General features: G+C 42.1%; 1 protein-coding gene across 6 annotated transcripts in view; it reads left to right on the forward strand.

The window, feature by feature from the left end:
• Window positions 1-459: 459 nt before the first annotated feature.
• The window catches only part of SLC44A3 (solute carrier family 44 member 3), a 93183-nt gene continuing 77916 nt past the window's right edge, over window positions 460-15726 (forward strand). For 4 of the 6 annotated variants that reach the window (XM_032611481.1, XM_032611399.1, XM_032611618.1 and 1 more), the window contains exons 1-5: window positions 460-571; window positions 1044-1151; window positions 4737-4879; window positions 7072-7208; window positions 8136-8229. In XM_032611481.1, coding sequence (XP_032467372.1) covers window positions 545-571; window positions 1044-1151; window positions 4737-4879; window positions 7072-7208; window positions 8136-8229 — 509 coding nt within the window. In that variant the 5' untranslated portion in view covers window positions 460-544. Of the gene's footprint in view, window positions 572-773; window positions 826-1043; window positions 1152-4736; window positions 4880-6862; window positions 6909-7071; window positions 7209-8135; window positions 8230-15726 lie in introns of those variants that run through there. The other 2 variants (XM_032611687.1, XM_032611755.1) reach the window with 2 other exon arrangements.

Raw genomic sequence — 15726 nt, forward strand, 5'->3', positions numbered from 1 at the left:
TGAGCAAGTTACATGGCTGCTGTACGTGCCTCAGTTTCCCTCATATGTAGACTGGGGATAACGGTAGTTTCTGCCTGTTTGATTGTTTAATAATGTCTTAAAGCAGTTAAAATAGAATCAGGGGCAGGGTAAGGGCACTCACCTGTTAGCTACGTAGATGTAATTCAGCACCCCACCCAGGCCCGCCCTCTGGAAGGGTTTGTTGAGACTTTCGGCTTCCTGCTCACTGCGGTGGCCGCCGGCTCATTACGCCCCAGAGAGGACGCGCCCAGGGTCGTGGCGGGGCCAGCGGGGGCCTCGCGCTTCAGCGGGAGACACGGGCTTCCCGGGCGCCCCACCGCGCGGAGGTTGAGGCGGGCGGCCCGGGTGCTCACGGGGGCCGGGGGTCCCTCGGGGCAGCGCCAGGGGCGAAGTCCGTGGCGCTCGAAGGCGGCCGCGGGGCGGCGCTGCGCCCCTTCCCGCCGCTTGACTGCCGGGCCCCGTGCCGGCCCGCCGTGGGCTCTGCGTGGGCTCCCAGTGCGCGGCCCCTGGGGCGGAGCGCAGGATGCAGTGCCTCCGCGCCGAGCACCTGGTAAGGCCTGCACCTGGCCCCGGGGGAGGGACCGCGGGGGAAGGCTCGGGCCCCTCCAAGCACCTGCCCGCCCGGACGCTTCCGCCTCCCAGGATCCCCTCGGATCAATACCCACAGCGCCCCCCTCCCCCCGGCGCCGCCGCGTCCTGGGGGCACCTGGCGGGGAGGACCTCGAACCCCAGTCCTGGGACGGAGGCGTGGGAGAGGCTGGCCGCCCAGCACCAACTTGGGGCCGCCTCTAGGGGCACCTCCAGGTAAGGACTCGGCGACTGGGACCTTAACATCCGCTCTGCACAGGACAGGTGTTTCAAAGGCTCCATGAGAGCTTAAGGCGGCCACGTTTAAAAAAAAAAAAAAAAAAAAGGAATGGGTTATTCTGAGCAGTCTTCAAGTAAGTTTCGATTCATTTTCCAGGTTGAGACCTGTATGATTATCCTCTTTTCCTCAATACTCTTCCTTCTTTTTCTGGAAGGTTTCCACGGAGACAACCCCCAGGCAAAGACAGTGGCGACCTCAGATTTATAGGAAATGCACAGATAAGGCCTGGTTGTTCCTGTTCTTTCTCTTTTGGGCTGGTTTGGTAAGTGTGAGCGCCTGGCAGGGAAGAGACCAGAGTATGTGTGTGTGTCCTGCGATAGCTGTGCCCCAAATGTAAATAGCGTCCCCAGGGCCTTTCCTGGGGAAAAGGCTCCGGGTGGTACGAGGTTAAAGTTTGTGTTCAGGGAGCGATCTACCTGCCAGTACCGCAGGGTAAACAGCAGTTCTCCGAAATTCCTGTCAGGTGTCTCAACCTCCTAGGCTCGGTAAATTGGAGAGGCTGGCTTAGTGCTGTCAGTCACGTTCTAATGCGAGGCTCCATTAGGAAATGAGAACCACCGTTTAAAGTGGCATTGTTATTTAATAGGCCAATATGTGGTCTCTTATTATCCCAGCTCACTGAGGGGAAGTTCTTTTACCATCTCATCTCAGCCCCCCAAACATTGATAAAATGTTCCTCTAACAAAGGGAAATCCAGTGTAAGCCTAGAAATATCAATAAATTCTTCTTACTTTAGCTGAGTGTAATGCCCTCTCCATATGTTGTGTTTAGCAGCTAATAGGTAAACAAGCCTTTGCTATAAGCCCTCTAGTTTGATAGGTAATGGGATTCCCCCTTCCTACTCTAGTTTCCAGGTGTGTCTCATTGATGGTAGACCTCATGCTGTGCCATTTTTGTCCTGGGAGGGTCTCTTGGAAGCTGAATCTTGTAGCCTTTGTACTTATTTCAGAGTTGTAGTTAACAGCAGAAAAAAGCTCACTCAACTTCTTCAAAGCGTATGTTCATGAAAGCATCCATTCCAGACTGAGCCGTGCTATTTGCTGCATGGTAAATGATCAGTCTATAAAGCTGGGCAGTAGCTATCACATAATTACCTCTGTTGAAAGGAAACAAATTTGAATAAACCCTAAAATATATTTGTTCTTCTTTCCAAGTAAGAAAGGCATTTATTCAGTTGCTTACTTACCGACTGGTTTCTCACAGGCAGATGGGTAACAGGCACGATGGAAGGTTGGTCCTTAAAGGCATAATTGAATGTTCTGTGTTGCTTCTATTATGACCCTTGGAGCTCTTCTCTAGGAGCTGCGAGAAACTGTCCCTACAACACCTCCACCTAAACATGCCCACAGATGCTGGTATTTCTCTCTGGATCTGCTATTGTATAAATGCAGGGAGCAGCTGTTCTGCCAGTACCTGGCAGCCTTGAACCTGGGCTGTTAATGATCTTCCCTGGCCCCTCTACAATTCAAACCTAGTGCAGCACTACCAAACCTTCAACCAACGGCTTTGTGAGGAGAGGATTTGTAGATGGCGCATCACAGCCTGAAGAATTAAGAACCATCTGAGAGGTGGTACAGAGCTAGAAGCTGCTTTAAATTTATATGTCCTTTGCAAAATAAATCTGAAATGCCCACATTCTCTTTACTATATTAAATTTGAATAATGATAGTTCTTCCTTAGGTGACTAGCTTTTAGTATCTTTGCAACATTTTTTTAACCACAGCCAAGATAGCAAGGAGTGTTTTTTCTGCCTCTCTGCTGTTCGGCTTTCTGGTCGGTCTTGTGACATCCTGACCAGTGACAAGGCACATGCGGGATGGGATTATTGATGGTGCTACCCTGAGTTAGGGCTAGACGAAGGAGGTTTGGGGTGAGGGGCCAGAATTACAAGCAGGGACAGTCTATTATAAACAGAAAGAGTGCCAGCCTTTCTTTATATGTGTGTAAGACACAGAACAGAACGGCTCAAATCCTGGACCATCTCTGCCTCTACTACCTCTCCAGTGTCCTCTCCCACCTTGCCTTTTCTTACTCATCTTTCAAGACTGCTTTTTCCAGATCTCCCCCAGTACAGTTGACAGTGACCTCCTTGATAACCCACTATAACTGCTATACACGCCTACTCTTTGGAATTGCAATTGTGTGTTTGAAATTGGAAAAAACTTTTGATGATTTAAAGTAGTAGTAGTAGGACAGGGACTCAGGATTACCCAAATCTGTTCCCCCCAGAAACCCCCCCCCAAAAAAAACCCTTCTACTCCTCCCCACAAGCTTCCCAAGGGGGACATTAACATAAAGAATGCTGATAAATGGGAAATATCACTTCATTATTAGATCTCTGGTGAGCCGGGCAAAAGCCCAGGACTCCTTTCCTCCCTCTAAGTCCAAAACCAATCAGGATCTGACCACACTCCAGAAGGAAGGGCAGGAAGGGAACACCCGGGGGCTGGGTCAGCCTATCACATCAGCCACATGGGCCCACGGTCACACCCAGAACCACAGCCTCAGAGTAAAGGGTAAGGGGTCTGTCCACCGGCAAAGGTGACCCACTCGTCCTGCAGTTTGACCTCAAGACTGAGGAGGTGCTAGCAGAGTAGGAGGGCCAGAGAGCCTCCTTCCGCAGGAAGCCAGCTGTTTATAAGCCCTGAGCCCTGCCTGTCTTCTAGGCCGAATTCCTCAGGGGCAGGGGCTCGGTTGTATTTGTTTCTATGTCCCTCAGCAACAGTCTCTAGCACACACTGGGCACTTTAAGACTGTTATTTTGATTCCTAAATTAGTAATGAATGTAGAGTATCTGAAACATATTTGACTCTGGGACAATGTACCTTTGGAACATATGGTACCAGTGCTATAGATTCCAAGTATTAAATGGTATTCTACGCATTGTAGATTGAGAAACTTACAACACTAAGCTTATGTTATGGGAAGATACAGACTCAATCGGAGTAGAGGGCCCGTCAATGCATATTAAGGGAACAGTCGTTTGAGCTGAATATTTTAAATAGTCCACATTCATTCTGGAATTGGACAAAAGTGACTATAGATTTCATGATGTTCTTGTCCAGTAGAATTCCTGAGATTCTTTATCTTGTGGTTTTTTGTTTTTTTCTTTTTCTGTGGTACACGGGCCTCTCACTGTTGTGGCCTCTCCCGTTGCGGAGCACAGGCTCCGGACGCGCAGGCTCAGCGGCCATGGCTCACGGGCCTAGCCGCTCTGCGGCATGTGGGATCTTCCCGGACCAGGGCACAAACCCCTGTCCCCTGCATCGGCAGGCGGACTCTCAACCACTGCGCCACCAGGGAAGCCCTATCTTGTGTATTTTTAAGGACTTACTCCAAAACACCATTTTCTCACTTGTTATGGACAGAGAGTTAGAATCCCCTAAATACAAGACAAAAAGAAAAGTTGAGGGAGGTGGAAGGAAGGAAGGGTTGGACGGATGGATAGAACCTCAGGGAAGGCAGCATAGCCTTGCTTATGACCTTAGATAAAACAAGAACCTCAAGTGGAAAAAAATTGAATTGTCCTGGTGAACATAGGCCAAGAAGAAAAAAATGACAGACTCTTGGAGAAGAAGGTGAGAAGCACAAACTGGTGAGAAAATAGAGAGGAATCTGCTTCAGTGTTTTAGAATGTTCTCCCTCCCTAACCTGGTAAAGCACGTACTAGAGGAGCAGCGCGCTAACTGCTCTGATTCGCTGGTATTACTGATGAAGGAGGAAAGTGCAGTGATGCTGGGGAGATTCGTTTCCACCCAGTTCCATTTTATATCAACATCCAAGGATGTGGGGGACCAGTTTCCAGCACTTGGCCAGGCTCTCATGGCGGCTACTTGGGTTTTGCCAGGTGTTCATCATGGGCTACTCAGTGGCGGCTGGGGCCACAGGAAGACTCCTCTTCGGCTACGACAGCTTTGGCAACGTGTGTGGCAAGAAGAACTCCCCAGTAGAAGGGGCCCCTCTTTCGGGGCAGGACATGACCCTAAAAAAGTAAGTTTTCAAGTAAGTCCCCAACCTACAGAGGGGCTAGATTTCAAAACTTTTGTATAAATTAGTCGTTTGAGCCTGGAAACTGTTTTCCCACTCATAACTCTGTCCGCCCAACTCATGAGGGGGAGACGTGTGTGGTAGTAAGGACACAGGTTTTAGAGTCAGCCAGCCCTAAATTGAAATTGGGCAGAGTACTTAACCTCTCTGAGCTGAGTTTTCATCTTTTTAAACTGGTTATTAGACCCACCTCACAAGATTGTTTTAAGGATCCACTGAGACACTGCACGAGCTAAGGCTGAATAAATGTTAGTTGTCACTATTATTATCCATAATGTATCAGAATCATGTTACTAACTATACACCATCCACAGTATTGTTTCTGTGTGGAAATACCTGAATCCCACCTGCGAATGCTGGGGACCTGTGTCCCACTCCCTCCCCAGCCTACACTCTCAGCTATGGCAATCTCAGCTTTGGTGTCTCACTTTTCTCCCACCGACTCCAACACAGAAACAAAAAGGGGAGAGAAGAGACAGGAATCCCTGAGGGGAGAGAAATCCCTGGCCATGATTTTCTAAGATGGATACAGCCTTGTGATAATTTCAAGACTTGATAATCAAAAGCAGCTCCTAGGAAAGAAATCTTAAAGGTCTAGATAGGTCCTGAGTATAAGTTTGGAATCACCAAATACAAATCTCCGACCAGGCCTCCTCTACCCCTGAATTTGCTCTTGAGGAGGGGGGCTTTGCACTGCTGAGCATGGACTGCCTGAGGGGCATTTCTCCCTGCACTTGTGGGTGTCACTCACAAAGAAGACAGGAGAGGAAGGGGCTCCCCAGATGCACCTGTGCTCCTGTTTCGACATTGTATTCATAATGCAATGCTGGGAAATAGTCATCCTCTTTGAAATGAAAAGTACATATTTTATTATTCTCAATAGCCAAAAGGTAGAAGCAACCAAGTGTCCATCAGCAGATGAATAAATGAACAAAATGTGTATATATATATACTGGGATATTGTTCAGCCTTATAAAGGAAAGCAATTGTGACACATGTAACAACATAGATGAGTCTTGAGGATATTATGCTAAGTGAAATAAGTCAGTCACAAAAAGATATTTTATGATTCCACTTATATGAGATATCTAGAGTAATCACATTCATAGAGACAGAAAGTAGAATGGTGGTTGCCAGGGTTTGGGAGTGATGAATTATTATTAAATGGGTGCAGAGTTTCAGTTTTGCAAGATGAAAAGGGTTCTGGGTGGTAGTGATTGCCGCACAGCAATGTGAATGTTCTTAATGCCACTGCACACATAAAAGCTTTAAGACGGTAAAATTTTATGTGTATTTTACTACAATTTTTTAAAATTAATAAGTAGAATAAAGTACGTATTTATCATACACCAAGGAAATCTCTTCCCCCATCTCCTGTTACACCACCCACCGTTCTCCCAACCCCAGTTGGAGGATAAAGAAGCTTCTGGCACCCCTTCTCCAGTCCCTCCCCTGGAGGACTGCCTACAGGGCTCTTGGTCTGACATTCCTCTGATCTCAGCAACCCGGTTAAGTGTAGGGCATGGGCCTGAGAGCTGCCACTGCCAACCAGCATGTGACCCTGTTAATGTCAACAACCAGTTTTGTTCTCGTGCCCAGTGGCTGCAGCAGGAAGGGTCTCATGAGTTTCCTGTCTCAAACTGGGAGGCAGGGGGAGGGGTAAGCCTTTAATTCACAGCCTCGGTCTCCTCCTCTCCACTTCTCACTTTCCTGGGTTCAGCTATTCTCTGAGGTATAATTGAACACTCTTGGGTGCAAATATGCTTTCTGTGGACTTCATGAGTAGTTCATGCACTGGCCTCACCTAGCAAACCAGGGACAGTTTAATCAGTCCTTTCCCTTCCTCAGTGACTTGTTCGGAGAACTCCCTAGTGTTAATCAACATCCCAGAAAATGCTGAATCTGGAAAAGGGAAGGTTTGTTAACATTTGAATATGGTTGCCAAGCTGTACAACTCCATAGATGAACCCAGGTAGGCATAATACATGTTAAATTATGTGGAAGTATTTGATGATGAAAGTTTGCCTTAATTATTGCCACATTTGATAGCGTGTGGATATTTTTAAGTCCCACAATCAAACTCAATGACAGGAAATGCTCTACGACATTCTTCTCCTGTTTCATTTGTCTCCTAGATACGTGTTTTTTATGAATTCCTGCAACCTGGAAGTCAAGGATGTGAGGTTCAGTTCCACCATTCTCTGTGTGTCCAGCTGTCCTGAAGAGCAGCTTAATACCCTGGAAGAGGTCCAGCTCTTTGCAAACACTACTGGTAGGTACCGAGGGATGGGGTCACTCTTCCTTCTGAGGCTGGGGACCACAGCAGGGTAACCTGTGCAGACCTAGATAACTTGCCCTGCCCTGGCTTTCTCTGCAAAACTGGAAATTGTCCTTCCTGTGGGTGCCTCTCCTTGTGTAGAAAGGGCCATGAACATTTTCTCCTGAGCTGTTCAGTTTCATTCAGGTTTATCTGGAATTCATCTGAAACCCTAGCTGTTCTCTGCTAACTGCCAGGGACTGGTCTGCCGTAGAGAGCGGGAGGAGACAGCAGACATTTAGGGCCCAAAGGCAAGGTCAGATGGAGGTCAGAGAGCTCTGTGCACTTGGCACATCCAGTCCTAGAGAGGCACCCACAGGCTTTGGGTTGAATTGCCGACAGGTATGTTCTTTCATTAAGATGTTCGGGCCATGATAGTTTCACTGACCAGTGGGATAGCCTTAAGCTGTTCCAAAAGCATTTGTGTAACTTGCTCTGAGCCTGCTTTTCAGATTTATATTTTAAGCGTTAAACAAGCAAAGGAAAGTAAAAAGAAATTCGAGACAACCCACTGCAAATTTCATCTGCTTGTGAAATGGGGTGCCAGAGTTTTAAAAACTGTTTGCAAGGCTGGGTTAAAAATATGAAGCCTATATAATAATTCATCTTCCTATCGTTTTAGTACCTATCGTATAACTTTCATTTTTGAATTTGGCATTTTGGAGAGAGAAAAAGAGAGGACCTAGCTCAGTCTCAGTTTTGATGCTGATTCTTTTTGTCTTAGGTCACCCAGAGACCTGTTTTCTAAACCTGAGTGATTTATTCTGTTTTTTTTTTTTTTCCCCCAGTTTGGTAAAATGACTATGGTTTCCTTACTGGCTCCCCTAGAAAGATAAGCACAACATAGGAAGGTGGTACAGTCTGTGTGTCTTCTGCTTCCAGGGTCCTTCCTGTGTGTTTATAGTTTGAATTCCTTCAACTACACCCAGAATCCAAATGCAGACTCGCTGTGCCCCAGGCTACCAGTTCCTCCAAGGTAAAAGCTTCTATACGTTTTCCTTATCCATTAACAAAAGTTATTGGGTACTTGGTGGGAGGCTGTTACTCTTCTGGGTATCACAGAAAGCAGCCCAAAGGAGATATCCAGTAGAGCCCCTGCCTGCAGGGAGCTTATGGTTTACAGGAGGCCAGGGATAAACAAGGAGGGGCTATTTGCAATATACATATTGGCTTAGGACAATGGATTAGAAACCAGGCTAAATAAGGAGAAAACTCAACAAACAGTAAAAATACACGTAGTCTTCAAATGACAACCTTGGAGCTAGCAAAATGTACTATATGAATTATTACCAAATGAATGATTTTTTAAAGTAGTTGGTGTGTTTCTTCTACTCCAGCTGTTTATTACAAAGTAGAAATTATTTACTTTTGCTTTTTTATTGCAACCAGACATTGTTAGTTTTTTTTAGCTCTAGATTTCTCCATAAGAAACAGGCCTTGGTGGGCAAGGCCAAATGAGTCCACACCTTTCTTCTCAATGAGAATAAAAAACAGGTCCTTCTCAAGGACACCACTCAGTGAACTGCTTTCAGCGTCTTATTCATCCCAATCAGCTAGGGCAGTACTTGGCACAGAGGAGGTCCCCTATAATTAAAGTTGTAATGGTGAAACAGTAGTTGCACTGCCACGGTAAATGGCTCACGTGTGAGCCATTGAGAAGACTAAGGGGAAAAATGCAATTAATATTCATTGCCACCATCAGGATGCTGAGATGTACTGAAGGAGGACTTGGGTTTATTTTGCATTACCATTCTTTTGAAAATTGTACATATGTTTACAGTGAATGAGACCTCTGTGCACAATCCCTTCAAGATAATGACAATTTAAGTAGAACCAAGGCATCATGCCAACCCCCTGCTCTAGTGTTCATCAAACTCGTGACTGGGATTCACAGTAAGACATGTATTACATCACAACCCCAGCATACATAGCTTCATACATACTTCTGTATATGGAACAGAAATAAAAGTCTCACAAAACAAGACTTCCCCTTACTGCATATGATTCACACTAATAGTTTCTATTCCATTTCACTTTTTAAAAAAGTAATCTATTTCATAATCTTCTAACAGGCTGCAAATGCAGCTTGAAAAATGCTGAGATAGCAGGTGCTAAAAAGTGAGATTTTAACAGAATAGGAGGAAGAATATAGTTAACCATCCTTGTGCCCTTCTTTTCTAAAATAAATGCTTTGTGTTATAAGTAATTGAAAGAGGGGAGAATTATTTCCAGAGGAGAATACCATACCATTTTACTATAATATCTTATTTTTTTAATTCTGATTTTTGTTAGATGTCATAAACATGTCTCAATGAAACATAACTAAATCCAGGGGGAAAAAAACAAAAATGTTGTAGTAACTTGAAAGAAAATTATTTAACAGGCAGAGAGAAGTTCTTTTTAACTTTATACCCTTTGACCAACATCTCCCCTTTTCCCTCCCTCCCCTGTGGTGACCACCATTCTGTTCTCTGCCTCTGTGAGATTAACTATTTTAGATTCCACATATAAGTAACGTAGTGCAGTGTTTGTCTTTTGAGAAGGATTTTTTAAAGAACACTATTTGTAACTGGACCTGCAGAAGGAATTGAAAGAGAATAGAATTTTTAAGGCTGTAATTAAACCAGAGTTGGATAAACTCTCCTCTTACTGTAAATGGGATGGTAACTGTAATTCCATGGGAAGCTTATATCTTGATATTGATGATGATAACAACAAACATCTATTGAGCTCTGATACTTGCCAGGTACTTTTCTAAGCTCTTTACATGTATTAATTTACTTGGACCTCATAAAACCTCTGTGTTGTGGATATCGTTTCAACCCTATTTTATAGCTGAGAAAGCTGATGCAGAGGTAGGTTAAGGTTGCACAAGTGGAAGAGCTGGCATTCAAACCCAAACAGCGTCCATATTTGTTCCTATAACCCAAAACAAACAGTCAAGACTTCGTTGGTTTTATTTTGCCTGGCAAATGGCCTCCTTAGGCTCACATCAAGCTTGGGGGTGGGTGGCAGGGGCGCTGGGAGGATGGTCCTGTACACTGTGTCCTCGGGGCACCATCTTTTCTACCGCTCAAGCCGATCCTACGCCTTTCACCCCTTAAATGCAGACCTTTCCAACGCTAACTTTTCAAGTGAAGACAAAACTGCTGATTGGCTTTTCTTGGATGGAGTTAGGGAGATAGAAATAGGCTCGAGGGCTCCATTTCCTTTTCCTACACAAGCAAGTGGTTGTTTTAAGATGGAAATTATCATATTTATCATGGAAGAGCAGTGCCAAGAGTGAAAAGCTTGAGAACATGAGAAGTGTGGCTATACGGCCAAAGCACATTTTCTAAATACCTCTTTTTGACTAAGCCAATTGTTTCTTCTCTCTGGGTTGGTCACATGAGGTATAACATACCCTTTTATAGCAATGACTGAGTATCAAGAAGATTTGTGTACCTAGGAATGAGCTTCTAAGAGCAGTGAAAAAATACTGCAGAAGATAACAAGCAAGCATATCTTTTTCCTTTTGGTGTTCAGTGTAATATTTGTATTTTGAGTCCCCCATATATTTAAAATGTAAAAGGCTTGGGCTTTTCCCTCCAGTAAATTCTAGCCTCTCACCTTGGTGCCTGTGCATGTCACTGCATTGTTTGCTTGAATAAATTCCATATAGAGAGTCACCTAAATATACAGTCAGCTCTCCAAATTACTTCCAGCATATCTGAGTGGCTTTGCTGATGGGGAGAGGAAAAGCAGAAGTGGGGAAGAAATCACAGTTTGTGGCCAAGAGACACATCCCCTGCCCCAGCTAATGAGGTACTCCATAGGCAGCTACCTGGTCAGCCACCTACCAGCTAGCTGGTCACCAGGGGTGACCCACACTTTACATGCCTCTCTTCATCACTCTCCGGGGTAAGATGGGTCATTCTTTACCAGTACAGGGAAGTTAAATGCCTAAAAAGCACCATGTTTAGCAAACTATGTTGACAAAATTAAGCTCTTAGGGAAAATTATGTTTGGGGGAATATAAAATGACATTGAATCTATATATCTGACCTTATTTTTCAGAAACACTAAATGAAAGTTCAGAAAACATTTTCTTTCAAAACAATTCAAATTCTTTGGTATTAAGACAATTTAGTAAAAGCAAAGAAAAAGAAAATAGAGGTTTAGAAGTTGAAAAGCAGGAGGTAAAATTACTACTCTGTAGGTGGTAAGAAAATTAACTGAAAAGCTACAAATGACAAGAAACTTTGGTGGCAGGGAACAAGATAAATATACTGAAATCTGTAGCATTCATATGTTTTTTGAAAAGACTCCTTTTACCACAGCAAGAAAAAACACCTACAAAAACACAAAAGTGCCTAGAAATAAATTTAATAAGAAATATACAAGAGCCACAGGAAGAAAACTTTCATATATTCCTGAGCTACAAAGAAAGCTTGAACAAATCAGAAGACAGAAATTGTTCTTGACAGTATGACTCAACATTATAAAAAATGTTACTTCTCCCTACATTATTAAGATGTTATTTCTGTCTAAGTTGAGCTATAGGTTTATCATGATTAAAATAAAAATAGCAGGATTTTTTCAGTAGCTAGATAAGCTGATGTAAGTTTGCAAGGAAAAAACTTTCTTAAATGGCCAAGAAAAATCTGAAAAAGAAAAACAATGAAGGAAAACCAGCCCTTCCAGTTTTTAAAACAATGTTTAATAATTAAAATGCTGGGTACTAGTTCATATGTAGAAAGATCAGTGAAAGATATTATATAATCCAGGAATAGACCCAAATTCTTACAAGAATTTAGTAAATGATAAAAAAAAATGGCCTCTCAAATCAGTGACAAAAAGATGGACTGTTCAACATGTAGGTTGGGACAGCTGGGTAGGCATCCAGAGGGAAGAGCTGGATCTACACCTCGTGGCTTATATGGATAAATTCCAAATGGATTAAAGATTTTAACTTATAAAGTGAAACCAGGAAGTACTAGAAGGCATGAAAGAATTCTCTTATAGCCTGGAAGTAAGGAAGGCTTCTAACCATGACTTAAAACTCAGGAGGCATAAAATTAAAAATTCATTGAGTATATTAAAAACAAATATTTCTGCATGACAAAACACTAGAAGCAAAATTAACAGGCAAATAAGTTGCTATTCATATAAAAAAGATTAATCTCTAATTTATGAAAGGCCTTACTAGTCAACTTTTAAAAGACCAATATCTCAATATAAAAATAAAAAAATAATGTGAATAGATGCTGCAGAGAAAAAGCACAATATTTTTTAAAGATACTAAAAAAGAATGAACCTCCCTCACGATAGGGTAAATTCCATTTAAGACTCTAATGTTTTCACCCCATAGCCTGGCAACATGTTAAAAAAAAAAACACCTTTGGCAAGAGTGTAGGGAAATAGGCACTTCCATACAATGCTGAGGCAGGATCCTGAGGGTAATTCGTCAATATTCATCAGTCATGAAGGTACATACATTCATTAATGTTTTACTGAAGTATGGTTGATTTACAATATTGTGTTAGGGGACTTCCCTGGTGGCACAGTGGTTAAGAATCTGCCTGCCAATACAGGGGACACGGGTTTGATCCCTGGCCTGGGAAGCTCCCACGTGCCGCGGAGCAACTAAGCCCGTGCACCACAACACTGAGCCTGCGCTCTAGAGCCTGCGAACCACAACTAATGAAGCCCGCGAGCCTAGAGCCCGTGCTCCGCAACAAGAGAAGCCACCGCAATGAGAAGCCCATTCACTGCAACTAGAGAAAGCCCGCACGCAGCAAGGCAGGCCCAATGCAGCCAAAGATAAATAAATTAATTAATTTTTAAAGAACTCTTAAACCAATATTGTGTTTCGGGTGTACAGCATAGTGATTCAGTTTTTTTTTTCTGATTATATTGATTATATGTTGTTATAAGATATTGAATATAATTCCCTGTGCTATACAGTAAATCCTTGTTGCTTATCTATTTTATGTATAGTAGCTTGTATCTGTTAATCGCATACTCCCTTTCTCTCCCCTTTGGTAACCACAAGTTTGTTTTCTATGTCTATGAGTCTGTTTCTGTTTTGTATATAGATTCATCTGTATTATAATATTTTTTAGATTCCACATTATAAGTGATATCATAGAGTATTTGTCTTTGTCTGGCTTACTTCACTAAGTATAATATTCTCTAGGTCCCTCCATGTTGCTGCAAATGACAGTATTTCATTCTTCTTTATGGCTGAGTAATATTCCATTGTATGTAGATACCACATCTTCTTTATCCATTCATCTGTTGATGGACATTTTAGGTTGCTTCCCTGTCCTGGTTATTATAAATAGTGCTGCTATGTACACTGGTGTGCATGTATCTTTTTGAATTAGAGTTTTCATTTTTTCTAGTATATGCACAGGAGTGGGATTGCTGGATCATATGGTAGCTCTAATTCTAGTTTTTTAAAGGAACCTACATACTGTTTTCCCTAGTGGCTACACCAATTTACATTCCCACAAACAGTGTACAAGTGTTCTCTTTTCTCCACACCCTTTCCAGCATTTATTATTTGTAGACTTTTGATGACGGCACTTCCAACTGGTGCAAGGTGATACCTCACTATGGTTTTGATCTGCATTTCTCTAATAATTAGCGATGTTGAGCATCTTTTCACGTGCTTCTTGGCCACCTACATTTCCTCATTGGAAAAATGTCTGTTGAGTTCTCTGTCCATTTTTTAATTGAACTGTTTATCTTTTCAGTATTAAGTTATATGAGCTATTGGTATATTTTGGATATTGACCCCTTGTCAGTCTCATCATTTGCAAATATTTTCTCTGAATCCATAGGTTGTCTTTTCATTTTGTTGATGGTTTCTTTTGCTGTGCAAAAGCATTTAAGTTTAATTAGGTCCCATTTGTTTATTTTTGCTTTTGTTTCCTTTGCTCTAGGAGACAGATGCAAAAAACTATTGCTAAAATTTATGTCAAAGGGTGTTCGGTCTATGTTTTCCTCTGGGAGTTTTTTAGTATCTTGTCTTACATTTAGGTTTTTAATCCATTTTGAGTTTATTTTTGTATATGGTGTTATAGAATGTTCTAATTTTATTCTTTTACAAGTAACTCTAGTTTTCCCAGCACCACTTATTGAAGAGACTGTCTTTTCTCCATTGCATGTTCTTGCATCCTTTGTCGTAGATTAATTGACCATAGGTGTGTGGGTTTATTTCTGGGCTCTGTATCCTGTTCCATCAATCTATATGTCTGCTTTTGTGCCAGTACCATGCTGTTTTGATTACCATTGCTTTGTAGCATTGTCTGAAGTCTGGAAGGGTTGTACCTCTAGCTTTGTTCTTTTTTCTCAGTATTGCTTTGGCAATATGGGGTCTTTTGTGGTTCCATATAAATTTTAGGATTATTTGTTCTAGTTCTGTGAAAAATGTCATGGATATTTTGATAGGGATCACATTAAGTCTGTAGGTTGCCTTGGGTAATATGGCCATTTTAACAATATTACTTCTCCCAATCCAAGAGAATGGGGTGTCTTTCCATTTCTTTGAATCTTCTTCAGTTTCTTTTTCAATGTTTTATAGTTTTCAGCATATAGTCTTTCACCTCTTTGGTTAATTTTATTCCTATGTGTTTTTTTTTAATGAGATTTTAAATGGGACTTTTAAAAATTTTTGATATTTTGTTATTAGTGTAAAGAAGTACAACAGATTTCTGTATACTAATTTTGTATCCTGCTACCTTGCTGAATTCGTTTATTAGTTCTAGTAGTTTTTGTGTGGAAACTTTAGGGTTCTCTACATAGAGTATCATGTCATCTGCAAATAGTGACAGTTTTACCTCTTCCCTTCCAATTTGGATACCTTTTATTTCTTTTTCTTGTCTGATTGCTGTGGCTAATACTTCCAATACTATGTTGAATAGAAGTGGTGAGAGCGGGCATCCTTGTCTTTTTCCTGAATTTAGTGGGAAGGCATTTGTTTTTCACTGTTGAGTATTGTGTTGGCTGTGGATTTGTCATAAATGGCTTTTATTATATTGAGATATGTTGCCTTTATACCCACTTTGGTGAGTGTTTTTATCATGAATGAATGTTGAATTTTGTCAAATTTTTTTGCATCTATTGAAATGATTATGTGATTTTTGTCTTTTGTTAATGTGGTGAATCACATTGATTGATTTGTATATGTTGAACCTTTCTTGCAACCCTGCAATTAATCCAACTTGATCATGGTGTATGATCCTTTTTATGTATGGATTTGGTTTGCTAATATTTTGTTGAGATTTTTGCATCTACATTCATCAAAGATATAGGCCTGTAATTTTCTTTTTTGGTAGTGTCTTTGTCTGGTTTTGGCATCAGCGTGATGGTAGCCTCATAGAATGAATTTGTGAGTGTTCCTCTCTCTTCAACTTTTTGGAATTGTTTGAGAAGGATAGATATAAGTTCATCTTTACATGTTTGGTAAGATTCCCCAGTGAAGCTG

The sequence above is a fragment of the Phocoena sinus genome, chromosome 1, assembly GCF_008692025.1.
Source record: "Phocoena sinus isolate mPhoSin1 chromosome 1, mPhoSin1.pri, whole genome shotgun sequence".
In the NCBI taxonomy this organism is placed as follows: domain Eukaryota; kingdom Metazoa; phylum Chordata; class Mammalia; order Artiodactyla; family Phocoenidae; genus Phocoena; species Phocoena sinus.